The sequence below is a fragment of the Penaeus monodon genome, chromosome 39, assembly GCF_015228065.2.
Source record: "Penaeus monodon isolate SGIC_2016 chromosome 39, NSTDA_Pmon_1, whole genome shotgun sequence".
In the NCBI taxonomy this organism is placed as follows: Eukaryota; Metazoa; Arthropoda; class Malacostraca; order Decapoda; family Penaeidae; genus Penaeus; species Penaeus monodon.
This window is the reverse complement of record NC_051424.1, coordinates 18,696,452-18,713,725: the sequence shown is the minus strand read 5'-3', so window position 1 is coordinate 18,713,725 and position 17,274 is coordinate 18,696,452. Positions and strand designations below refer to the sequence as shown.

The 17,274-nt window shown below is 22.4% G+C and overlaps 1 protein-coding gene across 1 annotated transcript in view; it reads right to left on the bottom strand.

The window, feature by feature from the left end:
• LOC119597322 (nuclear factor related to kappa-B-binding protein-like) overlaps window positions 1–17,274 on the bottom strand; it is a gene marked incomplete in the record, with an annotated part of 59,298 nt that overhangs the window by 1,122 nt on the left and 40,902 nt on the right. The window contains 2 exon segments of the mRNA XM_037946870.1: window positions 1–48; window positions 588–795. The exon segment at window positions 1–48 is cut by the window's left edge and continues 166 nt beyond it. Of these exon segments, the coding sequence (XP_037802798.1) occupies window positions 1–48; window positions 588–795 (256 nt within the window).

Genomic DNA, 17,274 nt, shown 5'->3' with positions numbered 1-17,274 from the left:
CTGAGCAGTCTGTGCTCCTGCTTTGACATTTCCTCCAGTCAGCATTACCTGGAAAAAGGACAACAACAAAAATCATTGTACACTTTCAAGTGGAATTTAATTTTGCAAAGTAAATTTATAGGAAATCATATATTGCCTGATACACATGATGAAATGAATCCTGGTATACATCTGACTCACTAAAAACTAAATGAGTCACACTTATGCTATAATATAAATAACTTTTCCCCTTGTGGAAGAACAATATTTTCTGGATTGTTACTGCTTGAGCAGTTACCTTCTTGGCAGCTGTTTTCAGTGTGCATTCAACTGACCATTTTATGGTACATTTTCCCTTTCATATCCTGTATTTCTGACAAATATTCAAAAAATATTTCTAAGGCAACATACAAATATAACCTACCCTTGGCAAATCATGTTGCATAAATATAATGTAGGAAATGTATTCTTTTTGTTTATTAGACAGTTTTGCTGATGACTTAATATCAGATATGTGCCATTTCTTGATAAAGTTAAAAAGACTTACATATGTACCAAACATTGAATCTTAACCAGAAAATTGAAGGCAAGACACTATGGTAAGTCACCTGCTGCAGCTGTCCTTGTTGAGCAAAAGGTTTGGATGTGAGCAGCACTTGCTTGCCACCTATTGTAATGAGGTTCCCTGTAGCTGTGGAACCACCTGCTACAACAGAAGCTGTCCCAGCTGTGCCACTGGCACCAGGCTGAACTAAACGGATTCCACCACTGGCGAGGACTGATGGTTTTCCAGCCACATTCAGACCCTGTAAAATAACTCATCAGCTTATTTTCTGTCAAAATTAATTAAATAAACCTGTTATTTCCTTAGTATTTTTGAGTAATTTTCTTTGGTAACTTAGCTGCTATGCATCTAAACACTATTTCAACTAACCATTTATCATAAAAAAAAAATTATATATATATATATATATATATATATATATATATATATATATATATATATAATATAAATAATTATTTATAATTATATCAATAAAAAAAAAATCAATATGAATAAGGCGGGAGGGGCAAAATCAATAAATAAAAATAATAAAATAACGATAAAAAAAAAATAATAATAATATATATATTTATATATATATAGCTATATATAAAGTATTATCTATATATATCTATATAATCATATAATCTATATCTATATATAAACAGTCTATATCTATATATATCTATAATCTATATATAGTCTATATCTATATCTATCTATATCTAATAAATATTCTATAATCTTATATATCTAGTATCTATATATATCTATGCTTATATCTATTATATGATATCGGGTCATACTAATATATATATATAAGATATACTAAGGAATAATATAGTATAATATAGTATAAGTGGATATTATAGAGTAAATAATGTATGTATATAATCTGGTCATTAGTATAATATATATATCTATATCATGTATATAGTTAGTATGATATATTATAATTATCTATAATATAGTAGTATGATGAACATATATATAGTAGTATAGATAAACTATATATATAATCTATATATGTGATAATTATATATATATAATGTACTTATGCTGTATGTAGTAAATATATATCATATAATATACTATAGTGAATCTAATATATTAGATATTCTAATATAGCTATAGTATGGTGTGTGTGTGATAATATAGTAGGGTGCGGGGGTCTTATATCTATATATATCTATATCTATATCTCTCTCCTCTCTCCTCTCATCCAGTTCGTATGCCTCTTTTTTCCCTCCATCCTCTCTCTCATCGAGTCCTCACTCTCTCTCTCTCTCTCTCTCTATGTGTGTGTATATACTATAGAGTATAGTATAATAATACAGATTATATATATCGGTATATGTAAAAAAAATAGATAATATATCCGGGTGGGTATATGTATATGTATATATATTAAATCTATATATCGTCTTATATATATCTATATAATAATAATCTATCATTATATCTAGAGAGATTCAAAGTCAAAATAATCTATATAATGTATAAATATAATAGTATATATATATACACTATATCATCTATATATATCTATATATGTATATATAGATATATCTATAGTATATCTATATATACTATATATATCCTATATATATCTGTACTATATATATATCTATATATATCTTATATATGCATCCTATATATATCTATATCTAATATATAGTATATATCTATATATAATCTATATAATATAATCTATGATATGCTCAATATCTATATCATATACTATAGGGGGGGGTCTTATATAGAGTCGTCTATCGATATATAATAGGTTATATTGTCGTCTATAAATATGGTATATATATATGTAAGGTAATATCTATATACTATATAGGTATAAGTATATATAGGTTCTACATATATGTATAATAATAGGGGGTATAGTTCATGAAGAATCTATATATGTATAATATATAGTAATATAATTCTATATAATGTATATAAGTATAGTAACATACTATATATGTATATATAGGATATCGTATCTCTCCTCTCTCTCGGTCGGGAAAGTCCAAAGGTCTCTCGTCAGACAGATCTCATCTCGCTAATCTCTCTCGTCTATATGATAATATATATATATAATGATATATATATATTATATATATCTATTATATATAATATATATATAAATAATGTATAGGTAATATTAGTAATAATAGTAGTATAGTCTATATATATAAGTACTCTATATCTAGATATATATCTATATATATCTATATATATATCTATATATGTATATAATATTTAAGAGTATAATCTATAGCTATATATAGTATATATAGTAGTGATGTGATATAAATATATCTATATATATCTATACTATCTATATCTATATATTTCTAGTCTATATAATAATATAATATGAATATATATATATATATAATCTATCTATATCTATATCTATATATCTCTATTCTATATCATATCATAACAATACAGATATAGTATATCTTTTATATATATCTATGCATCCTAAAATATAATAATATCTAATACTCTATAGGTATATCTAGTATATCTAAATATATATCTATCTATTCTATAATATATATCATATATATAATACTATATATCTATATCTATATATATCTATATCCTATATATCTAATACAATATAATAGTTCCTAATATATCTATATATATTCTAGTACGTCTATATATATATATATATATAATATGGTACATATTATATATATATATATATATATATGGTATATAAATATTATATAGTGTTAATATATCTAATATATCTATATATAATGATATAGCTATATATATATATATCTAATAATAATATATCTTGTATATGATATATATAATACTCTAATACTAGCTAGGATATCTTATATCTATTATATATATCATCTAGATGTCAATATATATTACTATCTATAGAGCTATATTATATATCTATATATATACTATCATATATATATATAGATATCTCATATATCTAAATATATATATATCTAATCTATTATAGATATATATATCTAATATAATATATATATATCTATGATATATATATATATCTATATATAATAATATATACTATAATATGTATATATTATCTTACTATCTATGTAAGTATATAAATATGTATAGATGTATATATGTAGTAGTATGTATATTCATATTCTTATATATCTATATATCTATATCTAGATATATGTATATATATATATATATAGATATATATATATATCTATATAGATATCTATATATATAGAATATAATATAATATAGATATAGATATATAGATATATAGATAGTAATATATATAAGACATATATACATATAATACATAATATAAAGAGTATATATATAGATACCTATTAACAATATACATATATAATAGATATATATATAGTATAAGAATATATATATAAAATATAGATATATAATATACTATTATAGAGTAGTATATATATTATAATATAATATATATATATATATAATATATAATAGATATATATGGTAAGCTTATATAGATATTATAGTACGTATAGTACAGATATATATAGATATAATATATAACGATAGATATATATTATATAAAGATATATAATATTATATAGAATATATATATACTAGGATATATATAATATATATAGATATATTATATCTACTACGATACATATAATAGATATATAGATACAATACTAACGTATATAGGCATACATATATAGGGGTTGACATATATAGATACATACTATACATGGAGGGTAAATAGATATATACTGATATTATATACATCCATATATATATATACTATATATTAATATACTAATATATAGATAATATATGTACATATATATATATAGGTTATAATATAGAATACTAGATATATATACTCAGAATATATACTATATAGATATATATAGATATATAGATATAGATCCTTAATAGATACTAAGATAATAGATTATATATCGATATAATGAATAATAATATATATAGATATATATAGATAAATATGACTATATATAGATATAAATAATATATAATAGGACTATATATCTAATATATAGCTATATAATAAGATATATATAGTACATATATATATAACATATATAGATATTACATATATAGCGGTACTAATCAGATAGTAAAATACCATAGTTAGATACAGTTAGGCATATAGATATATATAGTATTATATCGCATATAGATATTTATATATACATCTACATCATAGATCTATATTAAAGCATACTATTATATATATATATTATTATCTATATAATAGTATTATATATATATATATATATATATATAAGCAGAGAGAGAGAAGAGAGAGAAGAGAGGAGAGAGAGATAGAATATATATAATATACCATATATAGATAATATATTAATAAATACAATCTAGATATATATCTATATATACAATATATAGATAGATTATATATGTACATAATCTAGAATATATATATATATAGTATAAGATATATAGAATATATATCTCTTCATATACAATATGATATATACTGGATATATAGATATATCTATATAGAATATATATAGTAATATAGTATAGACATAGAATATATATCTAATAGATATATATAGATATATATATAAATATAGATATATATAGATATATAAGTAGATATATACTATCAGATATACATATCATAGGATAAATATATAAGTATATAATATAATATATATAACATACTATAGATATATATAATATATGAGGAAATAATATGATTAAATATATAGAGGTAATATATTAAGATCTATACTAGATCCTATATATATCCATCTACATATAGACGAATATTATATTCCATATATATATATAGTATATCTATATATATCATATATATAGGATATATAGTAGTGAGAGAGAGAGAGAGAGCGTGAGAGGAAGGAGAGAGAGAGAGAGAGTAGAGAGAGGGAGAGAGAGAGATATAGATATAGATATATATGAGCATATTAGATATATATATTTTGTTTAAAAAAAAAAAGAAAAACCCCCCAGTAGTACATATGATATATATCATAGATATATATATATAGATATATAATATAATATTCTATCTATACTATATATATAATATATGAATATCGTATAACTACATTACTATCTATACATATATAGATATATATAGATTCTCTATTATATATATATATATATATAATATATATCTATATAAGTATATACATATACATATATGATATATAATAGTACATATATAGATCTATATATCACATATATATCTATATACATACATCTATCCTAGTATATCATATATATATAGTATATATATTATATAATAGTAGTATATATAAGACGAAGTAGATAGGGCGATGCAATATAGGATCTAATATAGATATATCTAGGATATAGATTATATAGATAGAAGATGATATATAGTATAGATATAGTCTCGCAGTACTCGAATCTATATAGATACGTAGCTAATATACTGATGATAAGATATATATATAATCTAGGATTAATCATAGATCTATAGATATAATATATGATATATAATATATCTATATATAAGATATATACTATATTTACTTTATTTAATATTTTTTTTAGTGCATTTTTACTGTTTTATTTTTCTTTCAATTGGAATGTTTTCCTGTTTTTACCTTCATCATGTAGGAGTTTGTTCTGTTGCTATTGAACTCGTACCTTATAAACTACTCTGTTAGACATATTATGATAATATATATTAATATGTAAGTATACTATCTACCTATATATATCATATATATATATATAGCGATGAATAAATTTTTTTTTTTTTTTTATGAATAAATCTAGTTGAAAACTAGTAGTTTAAGCGTTGCATCAAGGCAGACTAAAGTTAGCCAAAGAATGATTACTTGAAAAAACTGTACTAAGCGAAAGTAACAGGTATTCATTTGAATTTAGATGATTTTGGTGACAGAACAAGATAAGGCCTGAGAGTTATTTTCACGGTGTCCGCTGAATGTTGCTGGAAATAAGCCTATTAGCAAGTACCTCGCAGTGGTGGAATCCGTGTTGAAGAGGCTGGAGTACCGGCTTCTTTTGTAGCAGGTGTTCACATACAGCTCAGGGACCTGCAATTACAATAGGTGGCAAAGCAAGGCTGTGCTGCACATCCAACCTTCTTTGCTCACCAAGGACAGCTGTCAGCAGGTGACTTACCATAGTGGTTCTTGCCTCATTTTCTGGTTAGATTCAATGTTTGGTACATTAATTTAAGTCGTTTTAACTTTATCAGAATGGCACATATCTGATATTAAGCGTCATACAGCAAAACTGTCTAATAAACAAGAAGAATGACATTTCCTAAATTATATTTATGCAACATGATTTGCCAAGGGTAGGTTTATTTGTATTTTGCCTTAGAAATATTTTTTGAATATTTGTCAGAAATACAGGATATGAAAGAGAAAATGTACCATAAAATGGTCATTTTGAATGCACACTGAAAACACTGCCAAGAAGGTAACGCTCAAGCAGTAACAATCCAAAAAATATTTTTTTCTTCCACAGGGGAAAAGTTATTATATTATAGCAAAAGTGTGACTCATTAGTTTTTAGTGAGTCAGATGTATACCAGGATTCATTTCATCATGTGTATCAGGCAATATATGATTTCCTATAAATTTACTTTGCAAAATTAAATTCCACTTGAAAGTGTACAATGATTTTTTTTTGTTGTCCTTTTTCCAGGTAATGCTGACTGGAGGAAAGGGCCCAAAGCAGGAGCACAAAACTGCTCAGGTGACAAGCAGCCAGGGTGCAGTTGTTGAAAGCAAGTGGAACAGGAGGGCACAGATTGTTCTTCCTGCATCTGCCTTACAGGGATCAACCTAAATTAAAGGGGTTTGCAAGCGTTCCAGCCCTTAAAAGTTATTCCAGCATCACAAGTCACTCAGCAGCAAGAGGTAATTTTTCTTATCTTATTGTCATTTTCTTATTCATAAAAATTTATTTTTGGTCAAAAAAATGGTGTTCTAGGTTTTCAGATGTTACAATGATCTTTTGAGAGCATCCTTGCTCATGTTCTTCACTTGTTGGTTTTATGATTTATATTTCATTTTTATCAAACAGGAAACCGTGCTAGCAAGAATAGTGTTCAGCATCAATACGAGGTACAACTCAACAGTTCCATCAGTTTCCACAAGTCAGTCTACAGTCCCCTGATGTGTCGAAGTCCTAGACCCGCTTTTGATTACACTTTGTGGTAAGCTTAACTTTTGCAGGAAGAGAAGCTGTTATACATTTTAGTTACTCATATGCATTGCCAATTTATTTATTTGCTTTTTTCACAAATGTCTTCCATGTACACTTTCGACAAATGCTACAATTCATCTTGAGTGGAACCTTGTAAATTATGTACTTGGCAAGGGGAAGAATAGTTTTTTAATTATTTAAAATTGGTGCAAGGCAAACTTGTTTCATTTATTAGTAGTAATTTCTTAACAATAATCATACACAATTTTTTTGTTTTGTTTTACACTAATCTACATATCTTTGAAATGTAGAACAGCTGTATTTAATGCAAGATGGCAAAAAATCATTAAGAGCAAAGTTATTGATGCAATGCACTTCAGTGTTATTGTTGTGAGTTGGTCGCATTTTTCAGGGCACCAGGCATTTCATGTTGATATTTATGTATAAAGGTTTTCAGAAGTAACGTAATTGTTTAGTAGTGAAATGATACTATTTGGAAATGGTAAAATGTTCTGTGATAGTCAAACTGACATTTTGTGAATGCTGTAATGGGGAACCATTTTGCAAGATAGTGTGAATGCTTTATACATGTGTCTTGAATCATGTATGTGATGAAATTATTGTCATAAAATAAAATACTGTGTATCACTCACATTCCTTATTCTTTATATGAAATAGGTATACATCTTTATCCTGTATACCTTGAATTTTTGATGGATGTAAATTGAAAAAAAGAAAATAGTGCTTAAAAAGTTTTTAGAGAAATTTCAGACATATTTGCCAGAAGGCAAATTGTTCCAAATTCTCCATTATTATTTCAAAATATTGAGGATTATTAAATCAGCTGGGCATAATAATATTATTTCAACTCTTTTGTTTATATCACCTTTAGTTCATTTAATGAAAAGGTTACTTCTCTTCATCATTTTTACAAATATTGAATATAAAATATCTGAATATCTGTCACTGCACAACATCACTTACCCACAACTTGTCCTGTTTGTGTCAGTGGGCTGTTTCATATCCCATAGGCCAGAATGCTGTCAAACAGTATTGGTTCTCATACTTCTTCATTGTACATACCACTATCTACATTTTTTAAAAGCTACTCAAGAGGTGGAACAGACTTACCATTCCATGAATATTTTAACCTTCATGTAATAGTTCAGTTTATTAAATTATCAGTAAATAACTTGGACAATTATACATATACCCTGTACTTCATAATTCTGCTGGATAATAAGAAGCAATGGAAAAGATATAAATATCCCATTTATTTCCATAACCAAAAGTGCATTATAACACCATCACTAACTTGTAGACTAAATTGCTCTAGTGTAAAAAGTGTACTGTTTGATTTTTTTTAAATAAAAAAGGTAACCACTGTTTTCCTTCATATCTAAAAATATTTGGGTAATGCTAGATTGTCATTTAAGTGCAATAACACATATCTGGTTCAAGCTTGTGGAGGTTTAATGTTATCTGAGGTGAGTTTATAACAGCTATTACAGGATACAAGGATAAAAGATAAATGAAATGACTTGAGTAAAGATGTGTTGCACTCAGATCATGAACAGTATTGCAGCTTGCTTTGTAGTAATATCAAAACTATCTTCCCTAAATATGTTCCAATTATTTATAAAAATAATATTGTCTACCCATCAAGAAAAAGACATTTAATTCTGCCTCAATCACCACAGCAAAAATTTTGGACAGAATCACAAAAAATTGCCTGATACACTGATTTAAAAGACTTGGGGATACATTGACCACTAAAAAACTAAAAGAGTACACTTATGCATAAGAATTTAAAAACCTTTTTCCCTTTTGGAAAACAATATTTTTTGGTTTACGCTTGAGCAGGGTTTCCTTTTGGGAAACGTTTTTTATGGGGATTCAAAATGACCATTTTTTGGTAAATTTTCCCCTTTTATATCCTGATTTTTGACAAATATTTAAAAAATATTTCTAAGGCAACATACAAATTAAAAAATACCCCGGGGAAAAACATGTTGGATAAATATAAGTAGGAAATGTATTCCTTTTTTTTTATTTGGGCAAATTTTCTGATACTTAATACAGATAGTTTCCATTTTTGAAAGTTTAAAAAGACTTACATAGAACCAAACATTTAATCTGAACCAGGGAAAAATTTAAAAAAGAAAACTTTTGGTAAAATCACCCGCTGCAGCTTCCTTGTTGAGAAAAGGTTTTGGTGTGAGCAGCACTTGTTGCCCCCTAGGGAATGAGGTTCCCCGTAGCTGTGGAAAACCCCCTGCCCAAAAAGAAGGGGTCCCCGCTGGCCCCTGGGGACCCGGCGAACTAAACGGATTTCCCCCACGGCGAAAAGGGCTGAGGTTTTCCCGCCACATTTTTCCCCGTAAAAAAAACTCATCCCGCTTATTTTCTGTCAAAAATTTAAAAATAAACCTGTTATTTTCCCTTTTAATTTTTTGAGTAATTTTTTTGGTAACTTTGTGCTTTGATTAAAAACATTTTTAACTAAAACCCTTTTTCAAAAAAAAAAAATTAATGGATAAAATATTTTATATATTATATATAAGATATATATATATATATAAAATATATAATAATTAAATAATTATTTATAATTTTTAAACAAAAAAAAAATCAAATTTAATTAAAAAAAAAACAATAAAAAAAAATAAAAGAAAAAAAATAAAAAAAAAAAAAAAAATAAATAATATAATATATTTATTATTACTATAAAATTTTTTTAGCTATCTATTTTATTTATTTTCTATCTATTATATTTTATATCATCTACATATATTTTTTCATTTTCATATATTTTTATCTATTTTTAATTTTTTCTATCTAGATATTTTTATCTATCTAATATTTTTATCACCCATAATAAACTATCATATATTTTTATCTATCTTTTATTTATAATCCGATATATTTATACTATCATATTATCTATTATCTATTATCACTATCATCATCTATCATCTATATTAAACTTCTATCTATCTATAAATATATAATATATATTAAATATACCAAAAAATATATAATGATTTTATATACGATATATATAAAAATTTTTTTTTTTTATATATTTTATATATATAATATAATATAATACCTAAAAATATAAAATATTTATTATATATTTTATACCCCATAAATAATTTTAATATATATATAATATTTATATATTTTTACCTTTGGGGAAATGGGAAATTAACCTTTGATTGCCTACCTAGCCCCCGGGGGGCCAAAAACCCGCCAAAATCAGTGCCGGGTAAATAGAGAGGGACTCGATAAAAAAAACCGGGGGGAAGGGGAGGCAAACCACCGCTCTAAAATTGCCCAAAAAAAAATCGTGGAAAACCCCTACGTCAAGGCCGCGGGGCCGAAGGAGAGGCAGACTTGGTTTTTACGACGGCAATCTGAGTTAAAGGGTTTGAGGCACCGGGGCCCGGGGCGTTGTTCCCTTAGGGGAAGGAAAATTTTACCTCAAATCCTACCTAGCCACTGGGGGGCCCAAACCAGCCCCCGGCAGGCTGGTCCCCAAGGGACGGATAAAATAGACAATGGTTACCCAAAAAAAGGAAAAGAAAAAAAAAAAAAAAAAAAAAAAAAAAAAAAAAAAAAAAAGGGAAAAACCCGGGACTAAATGTGGAAAGGGGGAAAATAGGAATGTATATTTTGTAAAAGTATATAGTAAATTTAAAACTATTTATATATTAAAAAAAATACTATATAAAATTACAATATAAAATACATTATACAAAAATAATAATAAATATATACAAAATATATATATAATTATATAAATATTTTATTTATATATATATTAATAATATATATATACATATAAAATAAATACAAATAAAATTATAAAAAGAATCCAAAATAAAAACATAAACAAAATATAAAAAACATATAAATATATATAAAACATTTTAAAAAATATTAAAAAACATATAACATATATATAAATACATAATACTATTTTATAAATACATATATATAAAAAATATAAAAAACCTATATATAATATTTTTAAAATACCTATATTAAAACCCATATAACAACATATAATACAAAAATATACATACATAAAAAACAATTTATAAATACAATATTTTAAATAAAAATATAAAACAAATAAATATATAAAATATTTCAATATAACTTTTAGAAATACAAAATAATAAAACAAAATATAACCCTATATATAAAAAATATATTAACAAAATATAAAATACATATAATACATAATAACAATATATACATTATAAAATAAACATATATAAATATATAAAATAAAAATATATACCCTAAATAAATACATATATAAAAATAATTTAAAAACAAAATTTTTTTTAAAAAACAAAATTTGAAATATAATAAATACATATATATTTAAAAATATAAAATATATAAAAAACATATATTAAAAAACATTAATAAAAAATATAATAAATTATAAAATACAATATATACAAATAAAACATAAAAGAAAAAAAAACCCAAATATACATAATATATATACATATATAATACAAAAATATTTCAAAATACATTAAATACATATAAAACAAAAAAATATATATAAAATAAATTATATATAAAATTTAATATAACAAAATATAAATAATAATAAAGGAAAAAAAATATATATTTTAAGTATAATTATATATATATATATATTTTTTTTTTTCTTCACAGGCTTTTGTCCCAAATTTAACTGGGGTCGCCGGGGGGATCTTTCCCCCTCCCCTTGGGCCCTATCCCGGGCCTCCCCCCCCGTCCCCTCCCGCCGTCCCATGGGATCCTTGATGCCCAAAACCCCCAAATTTCCCCTTTGGGGCTTCCCCCCTTTTTCCCCCAACCACCAGTCTCCTCACCCTTTGCCCACGTACTGTCCTCTTTTCCTTGTCACGTGCCCGGGCCCCCTGAGTCGGGACCCCTTTAGCTTCTCCCCAGCTTTTTTTTTTCCTACTTTTTTTCCAAAAAGGGCTCTCGTCTTTGTGTTTGGGGTTTTTTCCCGCCTCGTCTTCCCCAGCGCATCCTTAGCATCCTCATTTTTGCCACCCCTTCTTTTGCCCCCCTGGCCTTTTGTCAAACCCCCCACTGCTTCCCCTTTCCCTATAACATTTCCCGGCCCCGACCATGGTCTTTTGGAGTTGCCCTTCAACCCTTCCCGGGGGTACCTTCCGGCACAGAGTACTCCCGTAAACTTCCCCCATGCGTTTTCCCAAACCCCGGATCCTCTTTTCCCCCCCCTTTCCCTTTTCCGACCCCCCGTCCCCCACTGTACCGTGGAGCCAGGTACTGGGAAATTTTTGGGCTCGTTTTGCTTCGTCCCTGCATCCTCATTTTCCTCTGGGTCTTGTTCCCCCGCAGAGGTACTCGGTTTCGTCTGCTAACCTTAGCCTCGCTCTTCCATTGCCTTTTTCCCCTGTTTCCCAAACCCCTCTTAAACCCCCTCATTGTCTCTCCCTTGAGGCTACATGTCGGTACACAGGGTCCCCGGTGCGTCCCCTTTCACTCCCCACCGTCCCGGGGGTCTAGGGCCAATGCAAAAAGGAAAGGGCTAAGGCGGATTTCCCGGTGCAATCCCAAATTTGACTTTGAAAATGTCCGGGTTTTCCAAATATGGGCTTACCTTCGTTGGGGGGGGCCTTCGACAGTCTTGGATTATCCTGACGTATTTCGTCCACCCCTTTCAGCCTCAAGCAGTTCCCCCACCTCCGATCTTTGGGACTCTATCGTACCCTTTTCCCCGGTCAATGAAGACCCCGGCAGCTCCCTTTTACCCTCTCTGTATTCTCCATCAGTTGCTCCCCGCATAATATATAATATATATATATATAATATATTATATATAATTATAATAAAATATTATATATATAATTAAAATTTACATATATAAATATATATAAATACTAATATAGGTATAAATATATTATTTATAATTTTATAATTTTATATATATATATAAATATATATAATATTATATATTATATGTGTGTGTGGGGGTTGGGGTGTGTGTTTTGTGTGGTTTTGTGGGGTCGTGTGGGTAAAATACATATATAAAAATATAAAATACATATAATATTTTTAAAAATTATATATATATATATATATATTTTAAAATTTTAAAATAATATATTTTAAAATATTTCAGAAAATAAAATATATTATACATATATATATAATTTTATATATAAATTTAAAATATAAATAAAATTATAAAAATATATAAAAAAATTAAATATATTTAATATATTTTATATAATATATATATAAATATTTTATAATAAAATATATAATATATATATTATATATATATATATAAAATATATAGATAATAGAAGATAGAAGATAGATAGAATAGATTATATAGGAAAATATAGTATTATAGATAAAGATATAGATTAAAATAGAAAATAGGAAAATATAGATATAGATTATATAGATAATATAGATAGAAAGATAAAATAAGATAAGATATATAAAAGATATAGATATATTTTGATATAGGGGTAGATAAAAGATATAATAGATTTTTTATATAAAATATAAAATAGAATAGATAGATGTAGGTATATACATAAAATAGGGAGATATAATTTTATTTCATAAATAGATAATAATTTCATATATAGATTATAGAATAGAGATATAGATAGAGATAGATATTTTATATATAGATATATATATAGATATATAGATATTTTATATATAGAATTATTAAAATAGATATATTATATATTATAATAAATATATAAATATATTTATAATAATATTAATTACATATATAATATATATATATTTTATTAAAATATATATATATATATATATATATAATACATATAATATAAATACATGATATATATACCCTAAAAATTATATATATTAAAAATATATATATCTAATAAAATATATATATACATATATATTTAAAACTATACAAAACTAATAATTTTACAAATTATATAATTTTAAAATTTTCTTTTTAACATATATATATATTTCATATATATTAATTTTACAATTTTATATATAATTAAAAAATTTTAATATACATAAAAATAATACATATTTTAAATAAAAATTTTATAACCATTATATATAATTTAAAATAAATATATTTAAAAATATATATATATATATATATAATTATATTAACATATATATAAAAATTTTATAATTATATATAATATATATATAAATTATAGATAAATATATAATAAAATATAATTTTATATAATAGATAATCATATAATATTAAAATCTATAATATATATATATATATATATATAATATATAAATTTTATATATATAAATATATATTTTTATATATTAATAATAAAATATATATTTTTATATTATATAAAAATATAATAATATTAAAAATTTTTATTATATAATATAATATTATATATATAATAAAACTATATATATATATAAACCCCAAAAAAAAAATAAAAAAATATATATATAATATATTATTAATAGATATATACAATTTATATAATATAATTTTTATAAAATAATATAATATTTTTTAATATATATAAAATATATAAAAATATAAAATATTAAATTTTATATAATAAGAATTTTAAAAATATTTTAATTTTATATAATATTTTATATATTATTTTATAATAATATATATATTTATATATATATAAAATTTAAAATATTTTTATAAAATAATAATATAAAATAGATAGAATATATAATAATATAATAGAATAAATATAATAAAAAAAAATATAGATTAATTTTAATATATATATAATTATTTTATAATAATGGGAATATAGTTATATATTTATATATAATTTAAATTTTATATTATAATAATTAGATATATAAATATAATATATATAAATAAAATATATATGGATAATATATATTTTATAAAAATATATATTTTCTTTTTATATTTTATCAAAAAGATTTTGTAAAAATATAAAAAATATTATAGTGATAGAATAAAATAAGAGTATATATAAAAATAGGTTTTTATTTTATATATATAAATAAAAATTTTTGGAATTTTATATGAAAATATATATACAAAATTAATAATATTTTATTTTATAAAAATAAAAATAGGTATATAATATATTGTAAAATAAAAATATAAAAGTATTATAATAGATAAAAATTATATATATATATATATATATAATTTTTATAAAAATTATAATGTATTAAAATATATATATATATAATTTTATATAATAAAGAGAAAGGAGTATATAAATAAGGGTATAAAAATATATAATAAATATTTATAGAGAAAAATTTTAAAATTTTTATTTTCTATATAATATTGTAAAAATTAAAATATATAAAAGGGGGAAAAATATAAGATATATATATAATAAAAAATAATAATAAAAGATATAAAAATATAAAGATATATAGTAATATATATGTATATAAAATTTTTTATATATATTAATATATATGGATAAATATATATATATTTTAATAAATATATTATATATAAATATAATTAAAAGGTATAATATATAATTTAATATTAATATTATAATAATAATAATAAAATTATTATATATTATATTTTATCCTTTTATATATCATATAATATAATATAAATTTTATAAAAATATATAATATAAAATAAAATAAAAATATGGGGGGGAATTTTATAGATATATGAAAAATAATATATATATTTTATATATTATAATTTAAAAATATATAATAATATATATATATATATTTTATTTAAAAATAAAAATTATATATTTTCAATTTTTAAAAAATTTTATATATATAAATAGATATATATATATATATAATAAATTATAATATAATAATATATAAAAATATTTTTAAAATATAATAACAAAATATATATATATATATATATATAATTATATATATATATATTATATATTATAGTATTATTTTATAAAATTAAGATATTTTATATATATGGATAATATATATATATATATATAATATATAAAAATAATAATGTTATATATAAATATATATATATATATATATATATATATATATAATATATGTTTTAATATATCATTATATTATAAAATTTTAAATATTTTAATATAAAATTTGAAAATTTTAATGTATATATAATTATTTATTTTAAATATTATATATATATATAATATAAAATAAAATATAAAAATTAATATATATATATATATATATAATTATATATATATATATAAATATAGATAATATAAAAATCTATATAATATATATCCTATATTATAAAAATAAAATATTTTATATATATAAAATATATAAATATAAAATATATAATAAATTTGAATATATAAAATATATATAAAAATATATTATATATATATTAAAATAAAAAATAATATTATATATTATATATAAATATATAACCATAATAAATATTAATATATATTATTTTTATATATATATAAAAATATATATATTTTATATAAAACATATATATAAATTCCAAAATATATACATATAAATATATCAAATATATAATAAATATAAAATATAAATATAGA